The following is a 14,731-nucleotide window of genomic DNA, read 5'->3' on the forward strand; positions in this document are numbered from 1 at the left end:
CACTACGTCATTTCACAGCATTTTGTCGTTTCAAAGCATTATGTCCTTTCACAGCATTTGTTCTCGTTTGGCTTGAAAAATATACGAGGTATTTCTGATCGGATTGCGGTCAGTGCTACGTTATTAGCTGGGAATGGCATCCCGGAGCATTTTCGAATAGTTTTTTATTCTACTGTAGATATTTCGAAGCACTACATGGAGGGGGTTGTTATGGACTGTCGGCATGTGGATTGGGTACTTCCGAGGTCCCCCATTCCCCTTTTTTTTCAACACATTTCAATTCACATTTCAACACATCTGTACCTGAAAACATTTTTCTTAATTTTTTGAACATCCCATTATTTACTCAACAAATATATTACCCCATGCCGCTGAAGGTATGAAATCTTCTGCTAAAATATGACCATGTGCTGGTCACGTGATAGATTAAAGGTACATATGTTCAAGCAAGTGGTACGGTACTTATGTTTTTCATAAATTCCGGAAGCAAGTAGGCAAGTTTTGTGAATTGTGCAGTTGACTTTGTAATAGCCTGGGCTAAGTTTGCTGCCTTATATGCGAAAGTTTTCGTTAGTAATGTTTCATTATATGAGACACGTTCTTGTGGTCTGAGAAACCTACAATAATTTAATGATGCATTGATATATCTCAAATTCATGTTATAATCTGAACAAACATCGGAAGTTTAAGTAATTACGTTACTTCATTGCAAAGATTTAAGCTTCAATGTAAGCAAATTTCTGTGGAACCCTTGAAATATACAACAGGTTCTTGTAGTCAGACGTCAACCTGACAGTAGAAATATTTGGAATCACAAGTTAGTGGTTAATGTAGGCTGCATATGGTGCTCCCATCAAATAATGCCGGAATAACTTAACCGAAAGTAAATTTAAAGGACCAAAATGCTCTACATAGTAGTTTCAAAGGAAGCTAACAAACATTAAGATCCCCAATGCTGCAATGACATATATTGCATAACGCGTTTATCTTAGTCATCTTGTTTTATCTCCTTGTGTGCGACAATTTCTGGCAAGTTTTCGGTTTGTGTGACATTGAATAAGAAACAAAGGGGGTTCATTTTTATTCCTTAGGATGTAACACATACTACTCCGTACAACACCTTGAACAGATCAATTTCGGTCACGTGTATACAAACCAAAACATCTAAATAAAGGAAGTCGATAACACAACGCGAGCGGCTACCACTGTGTTACATGAATTTTTGTAAAGATTGTGGTGAAATGCAACTATTATGAATTTTTCGTGTCTGCTACTGGGGTTCCTAACATGTACTTTTTGTGTGACATCGTTGCATGCAAAAGCGGTAAATATCTTTGATTATAGGCCTACTTCACATGCAGAATCAAACGGATGCAGCCATTGCTAGGCCAGGCCTTATGTTATGACGCTTCAATCAGTAGGCTTGTGCTCAGACGACACTCTTCGTTAGGGTCGTACTGAGGCTACGAGTACTACCACTATTACTAGTAGTAGTACTAGTATTTCTGCACCTAGCTTAGTAATAGTAGTAAGTAGTTATTGTCTGGCCCAAATCGCATGACAATGACAGGTGCTTCTTAACGATGTAGCAAATCCGTGGAAAGGCTAGCTGTATGCAAATACATGAGCCTACCCTTTCAAATGAATTACATTGATTCACTGTAGGCCTAGCTGTGAAAGATAATGATAATTGATATAACACTTGTCTGTAAGTTAAAGTTACTGCTAATGTTAAATTAAGAAGTTCAATATTGATACGCTATTGCTGGTACAGTACAGGATAACATAAGCCTATATGCCCAGGGGCCTACATCATTTATGGATTTATGTGGGATCCATTTTGTTCTTTTCTGAAGTGTAGTGGCTATTTACAGATCACAAGACATCTAGGGTGTTACTAAAACGAATGACAATTGCGTTACACATAACGAATGACAATATGTTTTACACACTAAAATATTGCGTTGACTAAAACGAATGACAGTAACGACAGCACAGACATTTGCTTCAACCGGGTATATCACATTTCAGACTTCGTGGGTATCTAGATCTAGTAATGTACGGACAAGATAAAAACGCACCTGTCCTTATAGTAAGCGAAATTGTAAGTTTGATTTTATTAATTATTAGAAACTAACAATACTATAATCTTGAAACGGCTTCAGTTATCTTTCTACATAAATCTACAGAGGTAAAAAGCACAACACTCAAGCGCATTCTGACACAAAAACTTTCCCTGTGGTTTCTATCCGTAACTTACACCAAAACCCTGCAACCACGTAACATGCGATTTTCCTCAAATCATTTTTGCGCATAAAACCAAAAACCGCATTTACTCCACTCCGTTAATCATTCTATCTCTTCTCAATACTGTCCTTCGTTGTCATTCGCTGTCATTCGCTGTCATTCACAAATGATAATTAACCCTGTACAAAGTCAATTGTCATTCGGTCATTCGCTGTCATTCGTTTTAGTTTGTCCCGACATCTACTAGGCATACTAGTTCTATTACTAATGTACAAATTGAGAAGTGTCTTATACTTTTAATAGTTTGAATTGCATTAAAAGGAAAGAATCGATCATAATTTCTAATATATAAATAACTGCATTAAAACTAGGAAGGAATAAATCATTAATACTAACACAAATAAGCAACATTAAAAGGAAAGAATAGAACATAACATAAATATTAATTATTTGGTCTATCATAACTTTTTGTATAATGTTTTCTCCACATGGGTCTGGATCGACTTTTCTAATTATATACAGTGTAACAGGCATAAGCGTTATAAATTGTTTAGAGCCATTCCCATATCCAACATAACTGTCTCATATAGCTGTTTATCTCTGAGGCGGTTGAGTTCTACCCATGTGAAGATGTTCAAGTATGTGCATCAAACAGAATATAAAAGTATTTAGATACTTGGTTTTTGGCAGTAATCTATATTTTCATTCAAAGGTAAATTTATGGGCCTATTATCTCTTACTTGTACTTTGTTCCAAATTAATGTTTTGTATTTGATATTTCCCTGAATAGTATTCCGAAAGTCCGACTTTTACGATTGATAGAAACTATGACACATTTGTCAAGGATGGACAGCCATTTCGTTACATCTCTGGGAGCATTCACTATTCCAGGGTACCTTCCATGTACTGGGAGGATCGTCTTCAAAAGATGTACATGGCAGGACTAAATGCCATTCAGGTGTAAGTGTTGTTTGTAATCTCATTATGTACTACTACGAACTGAAATATTCTGCTTCTGTAGGATACTCGTTAAAAACCCCTCTCGGGTATCACAAAAAACCCTCTCGGGTATCACAACAAGGATGTTGGTGTGCAGCACAGCAGAGCTAATAATAATGCGTGGGCAATCTTGTCTAAAACACCTCAAGACTAGGGCTCTCTTTAAATATTGTAATGCTAAAAGGCAAAATGTGTTTGTAATTTCTGCTGCCAATGCTCGTAGTCAATTCATGTGAAACTTTGTCAGTGGGTGTATATGGAATTGTTGACAAAAGATATTAAAATCATATCTGTGACAAATTCTGAAGCATTTTGTTCCTTATTATAATGCAATGAAGCACACATCCCTGTATAGCATGTAGTACCAGGGAGTTGTTATTCCATAACAACTCCCTGGTAGTACTGTACTATATCTAAATGTCAATCACACAGGTTTATGACCTTATTAAGAGTCTTGCACTATGGTTGCTGGCCTTCTAAAAATGCCCTCCCAGAGTATAGAGCTCTACTAAAGAAGGTAAACAAAGGATGTTGAACATCCCTAGAAGTATCAGGTACCAAGTACAGCATTGACCAAGGAGCTACTGACAGACATCACTGAACAATGATGAAACAGACTATGCAAATGTGACAGCAATACCACTGGCCTGACAGGTTCTATCCCTGCCAATAAAAACCTAAATTTGCCAGATCTTAACTAATACACTGCATGAAACTAGTATTGAGCATAGCCACTCTAGGTTATTGCAACCTTATTGTATGTTTGACTTAAGTTTACAGCTGTCTTAATGGTTTCTCATCATTTGCTAAGAATTTTTACCATAAATCTGGCTTTCCATCTTCAGATATATTCCGTGGAATTTTCATGAATTATCACCTGGGAAGTACAACTTTGATGGTGATGCTGACCTTGTTCAGTTCCTAAATCTTGCCCAGAAGAAAGGATTACTGGTCGTGTTAAGACCAGGACCTTACATTTGTGCTGAATGGGATTTGGTAAGTACTATGATGTGTCAGCCGTACATTCATGTTACCTGAACAACAATGTGAAAGCCAGAATCATTTTGATCGTAACCAATATGCACTTGTTCATGTAGTTAAACTTTTACTGACAATATTACACTAGCTTAATTTCAAAATAATATTTAAACAAAGACAAATAAACCATAACATCTGTAAAGCTTATTGCACTGTAAATATTTTAATATATAGTGAATCCAAATGTTCATAAAAATTTTACTCCTAACTTTTATGAAAAAAAGTGAAACACATCTCTGTAATATAATGAATCCAATTGTTATCAAATTTCCTCATTACTGTGAACACATCTCCTACCATTGCAGTGCTCATTACCTTCCCTTCAAATGATAAACTTTTTCTTTCCTTAAGACTGTTGTTAAAGAAAATCTTTCCCCCCCCCTGTCCCAGAGCCTCTCACCCTCACCCTTTCATGCATTATATGATTGTTTTTTTTCTATTCATGTATGAGACCCTTCATTAGCTTCTCTGTGTTCTTGTGCAAAATTTCCTCTTGCAATTAACAAGTTTATCTCATAACTCTTTCTACCTTTTCTTCACAGGGTGGATTACCAGCATGGCTGTTGAAGAACACATCCATAGCCTTACGATCCTCTGATGAAGGTTAGTATTCATCCTAGACAGAAACCAAAACACTTTGATATCAAAACTAAAACATATGAGCAAATTGCATTATACTACTAAGTCAATATATGAGCTTGTTAGAGTAAGTGTCTAGTATACTGCTAGGTATAATATCAAATTATGGCCAGCATTTGGTATTTCCTCAATTGAGAGTCAAAAAAGTTGTCTGTATTTGAAGGTCGTGAGTTCCGAGACCTAAAATACAAATGTACATTGGAAAGAGAGCACTGATTAGCTTGGTGTAGATATTTAACCAACAATGACAGGTTACCTCTCATTGTTGGTTAAATGTCTACACCGAGTAATCTTGATTTCTAGATCATCTTCTTACAGATCAAATGGTCAGTATTAAATCATGTTTATTCATGAAAAGATCTGGCCCCTATTCCAGGGTGTCTACTATGACTATCAGAAACGATTTTGTTTATAAGTGTCTCTATGTGAGGAGTTGAGACAGCATTGTGGCCTAGTTGATAGAATGGTCAATAGCAAATATCGGGATTTGACGGAATTAGCTAACCCTGGAGTACTATCAATCAAATAAATAAAGTGAACACCTTTTCAATTGGTTTCAGTAAGTTTTTGGTTGCAAGCTGCACTGGGGAAGTTGCTAACAGTGTTGCTGAATATGTCAAGTTTTTTTTCTGAGATACACCCGTTTGAAATTTATTTAAAGGCCATTGTGAAAGAAGTAGTACACAGCTCTATAATATTTGTAGTGTATTGTATCAAATCTTGTTTTAGTTTGTTTATAAGTTGTTTGTGATTTATTGATAAATTTATTTCATCTGTGATTTGTGTATACATAAACTGAACATTTGTTGTCACTTTAATTGCATATAGGCTACTTTGTGGGTCAGGATTTTACAATAACTCATTCCTAGGTGAATTACCCTTTCTTATTTCCTCAGCTTACTTAGAAGCAGTGGATACATGGATGGGAGTTTTGCTACCAAAAATCCAACCTCTCCTTTACCAGAATGGAGGACCAATTATCACTGTGCAGGTCAGAAATCACTCTGCTTGAAGCTTCCAGCTGATTTAAAATATCCTGCCATATAATATTTATGACGAAAGATACATATTGTTAGGTTGGCCTCTTGTTGTCATACTTGATGGTCTCTCCATACACACAAAAATGACTCTAGCTGTCTACAATTAGCTACAGCTAGGTTAATCTGTATGGAAGAGGACACTGAGATATACATTGCTTCCTTATCCCTTCTTCTCTCACCCCTCTCCAACCCTCCCATCCCCTATCTTTTGATTTATTTATGTAAAAGGGTGTCAAACATCAGTCACTCTGTTCCTTCCCCCAGACCTCCTCCTTCCTTCCTATCCGTTCCCCCTCCTCCTCCTCCTAGCTTCCTTCCTCTTTTTAACACTTTTTGCTTGCTCACCTTTCGATACAGGTGGAGAATGAGTATGGGAGCTTTCCAGCTTGTGATTATACCTACTTGAAACATCTTTATCAATTGTTTCGAGAGTACTTGGGACCAGATGTGGTCCTCTTTTCAACTGATGGTGCTGGTACAGGCTATCTCAAGTGTGGAACTTTGGAAGGAATTTATGCAACAGTTGACTTTGGTCCAGGTAGAAATGTGATTCCATTTGGCTTAACATTGTCATTATAAACACTTGTTAAGTTGTTAATTTATAGATTTATACCCACTTGCTCAAAAGATAGTAGTAGTGTTCAGTCTAAGGATTATGTATTTAAAAAAAAAAATTAATAGCAGAAAGCTAAATGTCTTTGCTTTTGTTTCTACAAGTTAGCTCATTTTTTTTCTCCATGTAATCCTCCCATATGGTGTTGTTACCTGTTCTCTCTCCATTTGTTGTAGTTTAAAAAAGATACTGCTATGATCAAAACATCAGCCCCCTTTAACTGGTAACCAACTTATAGTGACAGTAGATAAAGCAGTATATTTAGCAATAGTTCTTGTTTGGTCTTTATTGCTGTCTGAAATAATTATTGTTCTTAATTTTTTGTCATTTCAGGAACAAATGTAACCAAAGCTTTCCAGGCTCAGAGAGCATATGAACCAAGCGGTCCATTGGTAAGAATGGCTCTTTTTTGGGTATTTTTGTAAAGTTTTTGTAAATGTACAAACTTAACTTTTCATAATAATTGGATTCTCTGATGCAATGTGGATGTGACAAATGGAACAGAGATAACATTTATAAAATCCTTCAAAAAGTTTCAGTAAAACTAATTGAACCAGTTCTTGTTATGACCAGATATCACAAATGGAAAGAAAAGGCTAACAGGCCACAAGAATTGAAAATGAAATCTGATAATCTCCTTAGTAATAAGCCTTTATTAAAGGTGCTATAACCTTTGGTAAATTTTGATGTTTTCATGGTGATTTACCCCTTTTTCCTTTTCTAAAGCAGATATTGTATATCAAGTCTTTCATATTTTTCAGCCAGTGTAGTTATATCCAGACTGTTATACTTGTAGTGGTTTAATAACATTGTGTTTAATTGTATTAACATCAACATACTGGTCCTTAGATAGATAAGTGGAAATAACTAGGGTTGGGGTTTCTATATGTTGTTTATTCATTAATTTTCTCTTTGTCTGGCTGTGGGTTCAAGTAATGTAAAACATAGTCTGTATCAGGTATTCTTGGAATTCTCTTCTACTCTGTACCTTGTGTCATATGTCTTGCATTTCTCTCTGTGATTTTACAGGTTAATTCAGAATTCTACACTGGATGGCTTGACCACTGGGGCATGAAGCACCAAGTAACATCTATTACTGCTATAACCAAGACCTTAGATGAATTACTGAAAATAGGAGCTAATGTCAATATGTGAGTGATGTGGAAAACCATTGCATTGTAAGAATTAGTAGAAGTAGGAGTGAAAAGAGGTGCTGAACTTCCATCATGCAATGTGATGGAAGGGTCAGTAGGGGTCAAGATTGTGGGGGATGGGGAGGGGAGGGTATAGACTTTAGATTTTGTTTATATTTGATAGGTTATATCTGCTCAACCTCGTAAACTTGTGAGAACAAATATTGAACCATGAACCTGAGAGAGAACTTAGTAAATAAGCCATATTTTCTCGCTTTCTTTTTCCTTTAATGTTGGTTTCATCTTTGACTTGTCACACTGATTTTATCAGGTACATGTTTGAAGGTGGTACTAACTTTGGATTTTGGAATGGGGCCAATGGAGGAGGCGACAAATTCAACCCGCAGCCAACAAGCTATGACTACAACGCTCCCCTCTCTGAGGCTGGTGACCCAACTGAAAAGTACTATGCCATCAGGGACGTTATTTCCAGGGTAAGGAAATTCTCAAGTGGGTTGTGGGTTATTTCAGTGTATGAGGCAACTCTTCAGTGACAGTTAACTATTCAAATTATCAAAAGTCTCACTCATCTTCATTTAATGACGAGGTGACTGCGTGTAAGGTATTCATTTGTTTGAAAGCTGTGCTTCACAAAGAAACACTGGGATGAAAGGAAAATGTCAAAAATACTAATAAGGTGTTTGAATATGTACATATGCCAGTGTGTTACACAGATAGGAACAGAATGTTTATGACAAATTATTGTTGTTGAGATTTAACTTCAGATGTTGTACTTACCATTGTTTTCTTCTCTTCATTTCTCTTTCATTTGTTTTTGTTGTAATGTTGCTAACTACATTGTAGATGTTTCTCTTAGTTTGTAAAATTTAAATGTTTTGAATCTTTTTTATACTTTCCCAGCATTCATCTATACCAGTTGGCAATGATACTGGACCATCGCCTAAATATGGCTACGGTACTATTCAAATGTCACCACAGACAACATTCTACGATGTGCTGGATACATTATCCCCTTACGGACCCATTAACACCACTTACCCCATAACCATGGAACAAATGCAACAGGTAACGGCAGTTAAGAGGGCCATAATAAGTATCGTTATGAATCATGTCTCAGGATTTATGTATGAACATCGTATGAAATTATTATAATATCACTAACACTTCTTCTCTATGACCCTGTCATACACACAGGGGAATCATTGAGTGTTTACATTTGTAAATATATATGATGTTTGCCCATTTGTTTATCATAAAATGTTGAAATTTATTATATTCTGTAATCCATACAAATGCTGCTAGACATGTATGAATTTATTTAGTAAATTTGCTATACAGTAGAGAAATGCAGAAATTTTTCCCTTTTGTTAAAGTAAGGTATTTTCTTTGAAACATTTCTTTCCATCATTTGGATAAGCACTTGATCATTCTTTTTGTGGTTGTTTTTGTTGAAATGATGGTTTGCATACATGGATTGAAAGTGAATCATTGCAGTAAATCATCTTACTTCTTGGTATCAGGTATTTGTTATTGTTTGAATGAATGAGCTTTACGTTTCTTCCTGTTTCTCCAAATTACTAATTTTTTTCTCCTTTCAGTACTCTGGTTTCATGCTTTATCAGACAGCAATCCCTTTCAACGTTACCAGTCCATTGTTTCTCAGTTCCACAGCCATCCGAGACAGGGCTTACATCATGATCAACAAGGTAAGTGACTTCAATTATCCTTTTACCATGGAAATAGTATTCAAAACTGAGAATATTGTTGGCCTTTTTTCAAAACTTAAAAAGCTCTACTTACCCACAAAGATTCATTACTGGATCACAAGACATCACATTGTATTGTCTTAATACCAGAGCCATGATAAAACAGATTTGAAAATTTTAACAGAAGTATGATATGAACAACGGCAGCTATTTTTTTTTATAGATTTTAAAAGCATTTTTAAAATAAAATTACATTTTACCATCATTTGTTCTGTTACAGGTTCCTCAAGGAATTTTGACAAGGATTGATAATCACAATATGAGTATAAATGCAACAACAGAGGGCGACATTTTAGATATATTTGTGGAGTCACAGGGTCATCTCAATTATGGGCCTGACTTGGCTGATCCAAAGGTGAGTGTAAACAATGGTCCGCATTGACACAAAGTGGGTTGTGTTTTGATGTTTCCTGAGATTTTGCCAGGCTTTGAAAATTTATCAATTTATCTACAGTATTTGGAGCTTGCCAATGTTGATCAATTAAGTTCTTTTTTTTGGTAAGATCATGTCTATAGTCCAAGGTAACTTTTTTTGCATTCTGAGCATCAATTATGAGTGGTGGGTTGTTGTTGAGTCCTCATGGGAGATTCTGGGTTGTGGACCTAAACTTCTGTGGACCGTAGGTGTGAAGTAATGCTTTAGCTTGACTTTATTGGGAAGACATCTGAAGTTGAGCATATGGCCATGTAAAACATTTGTGTTTCTTGATGTACAGTGTAAAGGTCTACAGCTATTCTTTTAAAAACATTTGGTACATTGATGTGAGTAACATACATTTCCAGTTGAATCTTGTGGAAAGCCAAAGTTGAAAAACAGGGAGTAAAACCTATAGCCATTTGTGGGTTTCTTGTGGGAGCTAGTATTCATGTTAGTATTTTCCTATCTACGGTTGTCCAATATGGTACTCAGATTTTACATCAATATGTAAAGCATTGCTTCTCCATGATAAGAAATATTACCGATATTGGATAAAACGATCCTTTTCTTTTGCTCTCTCTCTCTTCTGATGCAGGGTATCTTTGGTAATGTCACATTAAATGGTACGGTGCTAACTAACTGGTCAATTTATTCATTAGACTTTGACCGAGTGATGCCACTGCTGTTGAAAAAGAGAACTAAGTATCCATACATTAACAAACAGAAGGTAAAAGATGATGCACCCTTTCAAGTACCATCATTTTACGTAGGGACCCTTCCGGATCTCGCTGTCATAAATCCTCCTCAAGATACCTTCCTAAGGACCACCGGCTGGACAAAGGTATGTTCTTATGATTTGATTGGCTGCACAATATTATATTACTTGTCGTCCTGGTAGAACATGTAATTATCATATAAGAGAGTATTCAGTTACTTTACTGCTAGGGGCAGAGTAAATGTTGGTTAGAGCAAAGAGACAGACGGTATCATAATGTTACCGTACCTAGAATAGACAATGCATAGGGCAGGCTGGTTTAGATGGTTAAAGGCATTGAAGACTCTCCCCAAACTGTGTATTGACTGTACACTAGTTTCTAATTACCGACGGTATCAAGCTGTGTGTGTAGTTTCTGGTATCGATGGTGGTGTTTGTTACACCTCATTTGAAACTGGGTCAGATTACCGGCATGAGATGTTTCTTTGTGCGCGAGTCTTTACTCCCTTTAAGCCTTAGACTTAGGTGTCTGCATATCGGATACTAAGGTACAGAATGTTGGCTACTTTTTCTTTCGTGGACCGGATTGAAATCTTTGGCTGGCCAAATTTTCCAGCAGGCCTGCCTATTGAGAAACCCAGTAATCGATGGTAATAATTGTGTTTATGCATGGCTTCTCATGTACATTGGGTATCCCCACAATATTCCTTTATAGCAACATACTCAGGGGCTGTTGTATGTTTGAGCAACATCCTCAGGGGATGTTGTGTGTTTGAGCAACATCGCATGTGATGTTGTGTGTTTGAACAACATCCTCAAGGGATGTTGTGTGTTTGAGCAACATCCTCAGGGGATGTTGTGTGTTTTTTTTCAGAGATGTGAATATCTATAAACTCAGTTAGTTATTCCCAAAGTTTATAAACAGTCAACAGGACTAAATGCTTGACTTGACTCATAAGTCAGATCAGAATGCTCTAGTTTAACTCATCTTTATACCCACTCTAATACATATTCAGATTTCTGTGTCTCATTCTGAAATATCAATTGATATTAAGATGTTATTTTTATGATACCACTTTAGTATAAATCACTAACTCTCACCTATAGTAAGCATAATTATTGCCTACCATTTTCATTTTCATTCATAGGGTCAGGCATACATCAATGGATTTAACTTGGGACGATACTGGCCAATGAAGGGACCACAGGTCACCCTTTATGTTCCAGCCAGCATCTTACATGCAAGTCCGAAGATAAATAAACTGCTACTCTTTGAACTAGAGGGTGCACCATGCAGTCCAGAGCAGTTGTGTACGATTGAATTCATTGACCGACCAATTATAAATGGAACAGTGCATCAGAAAGACTTTATTGGCGGCAAATGGTCAAACTTCTAACACTGTTGTAGATAATGTACTCGTCTGTGCTATATTGGATTGAGAGGGCAGAAAAGTAAGGTTAACCAGTGACCCTGGGGGAAAGTTGAGTTATTTTGTTCTATTTCACCTGAAAGAATGCAGATACTTTTATAACTCCCCAAAGGAACCTTCCCTTACCCTCCACCCTCCCCCTTCAGTCACCTCTCTTATTTTCACATCTTTAATAACTTTGAAGCTTATGTAGTGATTCAGATTGTTTCGATGTGGCAGATTTCTGGATTCTCTCGGTGTAGTAATTGACATGTTACATACAAATGCATGTAGGTTACAGTCTAGATGTAACAGGCCTTGAGTGCGGATCAAGTCCTGTTTGGATTTTTGTGCACAGGCTCCATCTTGTCGGACTTTACTTAAAAAGGAACAGGTATATTTTTTGTGTTATAAAAATGGTTATTCAGACTGAAATCTAGTCCAAAGATATATTTCTTATTTACCATGAGATGGTAAGACTAATTAAAACTATATTCAACTTAATACAAAAAAGACCAGAAATATTAAACTTACATTTTTTTCTTCCTTTTTATACATTATTTCTAACGGAAGTTCCTATAACTTGTTATGATCTCATGACATTGAATCATCAAAAGACACAAGTTAGTATTGTATGTAAATATAGGGATATGTAAATAAGCAGTGCTAGGTTAAGATGAAACCAAAAAGCTATCAATATCATGTAATGAGGTAAGACAATTTACTGTTACATAATGTGCACTCGCCCCAAGGTCCAGCTCATTTGATCATTTTTACGTACAACACTCTTCATTTTAAAGATGTCATGTGATATGTAGGATGGCTAAACGGTATCTTTACACAACCCCTATCGTTGCATTCTGTGTTGTACTTATGTAGCTGAACCTTGGGACGCCATAGTTGCTGTGTTTGCGCGCAAACTTATAACCGCTAATGGCTTAAAATCTGTGTGAAAAGAAATTGAGGCACTTTCATGAACTACGTCACTCATTTACTGGAAATGTACTTTATTATTAATTAAAGATTTCATGCGTGTGTAATGTTAGGGAAACTTCCCCTTGCTTCCTGCATTTTGACTGACAGTCTTTTATGATATAAATCTATAATATAGTTGAAGGATAAATGTTAACCACAGAGCAAAACCAGAGAGATGGTCAGTACTTTTGTTTTCAGAAGAACCTTTGTGCTGATAACATCACAAAGTATAACTGTATACCACCCTACAACCTGAAGTTAAGGTTTCTCAGAAGATTAAATGAAGAACAAATAGACTATTATATTGTTTCTAAAATATTAGTTGCTAATGTGTCTGCTATTAGCTTACAGCCTTATGGTCTTATGTGTAAACGGTGAGACCAAATATAATATCAGTTTGGTGTAAAATTTATTTTAGGAATCTTTCTGGTTAGACCAGGGATACATCTGTAATAGAGATGTTATTATCAGGAATGCCTGAAGATGAAGATGTTTAAAAGTTGATAACAAATAGCTGCTTCAGAAAAGGAATGAAAAGAGAGGAAACAATGGAAGTTGGTATGTTGGAACAATGTTGTGAAGTAGAAGATGAGGCTTGAACAATTACAATGACAGTTTTGTTGGTCAAAATTCTGTTATCAAATTGTTATTATATGACAAGTGTGTTTATTGTATGTAAATCTCACTATAAATATTCATGATGTTATCAAATAGATCCTTCACCCTTCCCCCCCCCCAAGTGTCTTTATTGTATGTAAATCACACTATAAATATTCATGATGTTATCAAATAGATCCTCCCCCCCCCCCCCCGTTGCTAAATTCATGTCATAGGTCATGTCATAAACTATGAAATTTGCGTTTCTAATCACTTATATGAAAAGCAGGCAAAATTCTAATGTATTTTACGTAATTTAAAAGTCTTTCATTTTCTACTGTTACAATGCTATTTTGAATACACAAATGCTTATACTGCACTTACACACCTCAAGTCAAGGAGTTTTCCTTTTATGGTTTCATTAACATAATCATGTTTGAAAGTTAATAATCTTTCTGCTGTATTCCCTTTTAATTTTGAGTTTCATTCTTAGATGAAGTTTGACTTACAAATACACTATCCAATCAATCAAGTGGCTAGGGCATGCCCACTTAAGAGGGCTGTTTGTGTTAATATTCATAAATATACAGTTGAATCTTCTGATTATCTGTTTGAGCTATTCCTGGTAGATTTGTTGAGACTGGGGACCAAATGCAAAACTAGGCTGCTTTAAAGTGATTCCAGAGCCAACTTTAATTTGTGTGTGTGGGATAGGAAGTGGGGAAGGATGGGTTACCGATTATGAGAGAAACCTACCGGTATAGTCACATCCAATCATGAATACCATTGGAATGGGAACAGAGTAATGGAACTGATGGACTGTAGTAATTTGTTCCCCCATCTAACCTCCACCCCTCCCCCTCCAGGTTAATCCCCTTGTCTGGATATCGTATATATTATTTTCATGTACAGGTCAACACGTACAGTAAGATGCGGTAATCTAATCACGGGGTCTGCCCGATATTCATAAGGTCCGCTAAGTTCATACGGGTCATTGTTCATAAGGTTCGTTATTCATAACATGCATTTTTTTCGATAAAGAGGTTCGCTATTCATAATGGAAATAAAGGTTCGTTATTCATAATAAAAAAGGATCATAATTCATAAGGTTCGGTATTCAT

At 36.1% G+C, this 14,731-nt stretch overlaps 1 protein-coding gene across 1 annotated transcript; it reads left to right on the forward strand.

The window, feature by feature from the left end:
- Window positions 1-1,152: 1,152 nt before the first annotated feature.
- On the forward strand, window positions 1,153-14,210 carry LOC139958663 (beta-galactosidase-like). Its single transcript, XM_071955909.1, has 14 exons — window positions 1,153-1,324; window positions 3,038-3,207; window positions 4,092-4,242; window positions 4,827-4,887; window positions 5,820-5,914; window positions 6,321-6,501; window positions 6,910-6,968; window positions 7,606-7,727; window positions 8,041-8,203; window positions 8,631-8,795; window positions 9,329-9,436; window positions 9,717-9,851; window positions 10,510-10,755; window positions 11,778-14,210. The coding sequence occupies exons 1-14, from the start codon at window positions 1,253-1,255 to the stop codon at window positions 12,024-12,026; spliced, it is 1,977 nt and encodes a 658-aa protein (XP_071812010.1). The 5' UTR covers window positions 1,153-1,252; the 3' UTR covers window positions 12,027-14,210.
- The last annotated feature ends 521 nt before the right edge of the window (window positions 14,211-14,731 follow it).

This window comes from Apostichopus japonicus, chromosome 18 (genome assembly GCF_037975245.1).
Source record: "Apostichopus japonicus isolate 1M-3 chromosome 18, ASM3797524v1, whole genome shotgun sequence".
NCBI classification, from domain to species: Eukaryota; Metazoa; Echinodermata; class Holothuroidea; order Aspidochirotida; family Stichopodidae; genus Apostichopus; species Apostichopus japonicus.

Bases quoted from the DNA above. Each gene is read 5' to 3' on its own strand.
- LOC139958663 (XM_071955909.1), top strand. From the start codon at position 1,253: ATGAATTTTTCGTGTCTGCTACTGGGGTTCCTAACATGTACTTTTTGT. The intron at 5,915-6,320 runs GTCAGAAATCAC...CTTTCGATACAG, and splicing joins GACCAATTATCACTGTGCAG to GTGGAGAATGAGTATGGGAG. The intron at 8,796-9,328 runs GTAACGGCAGTT...TTCTCCTTTCAG, and splicing joins CCATGGAACAAATGCAACAG to TACTCTGGTTTCATGCTTTA.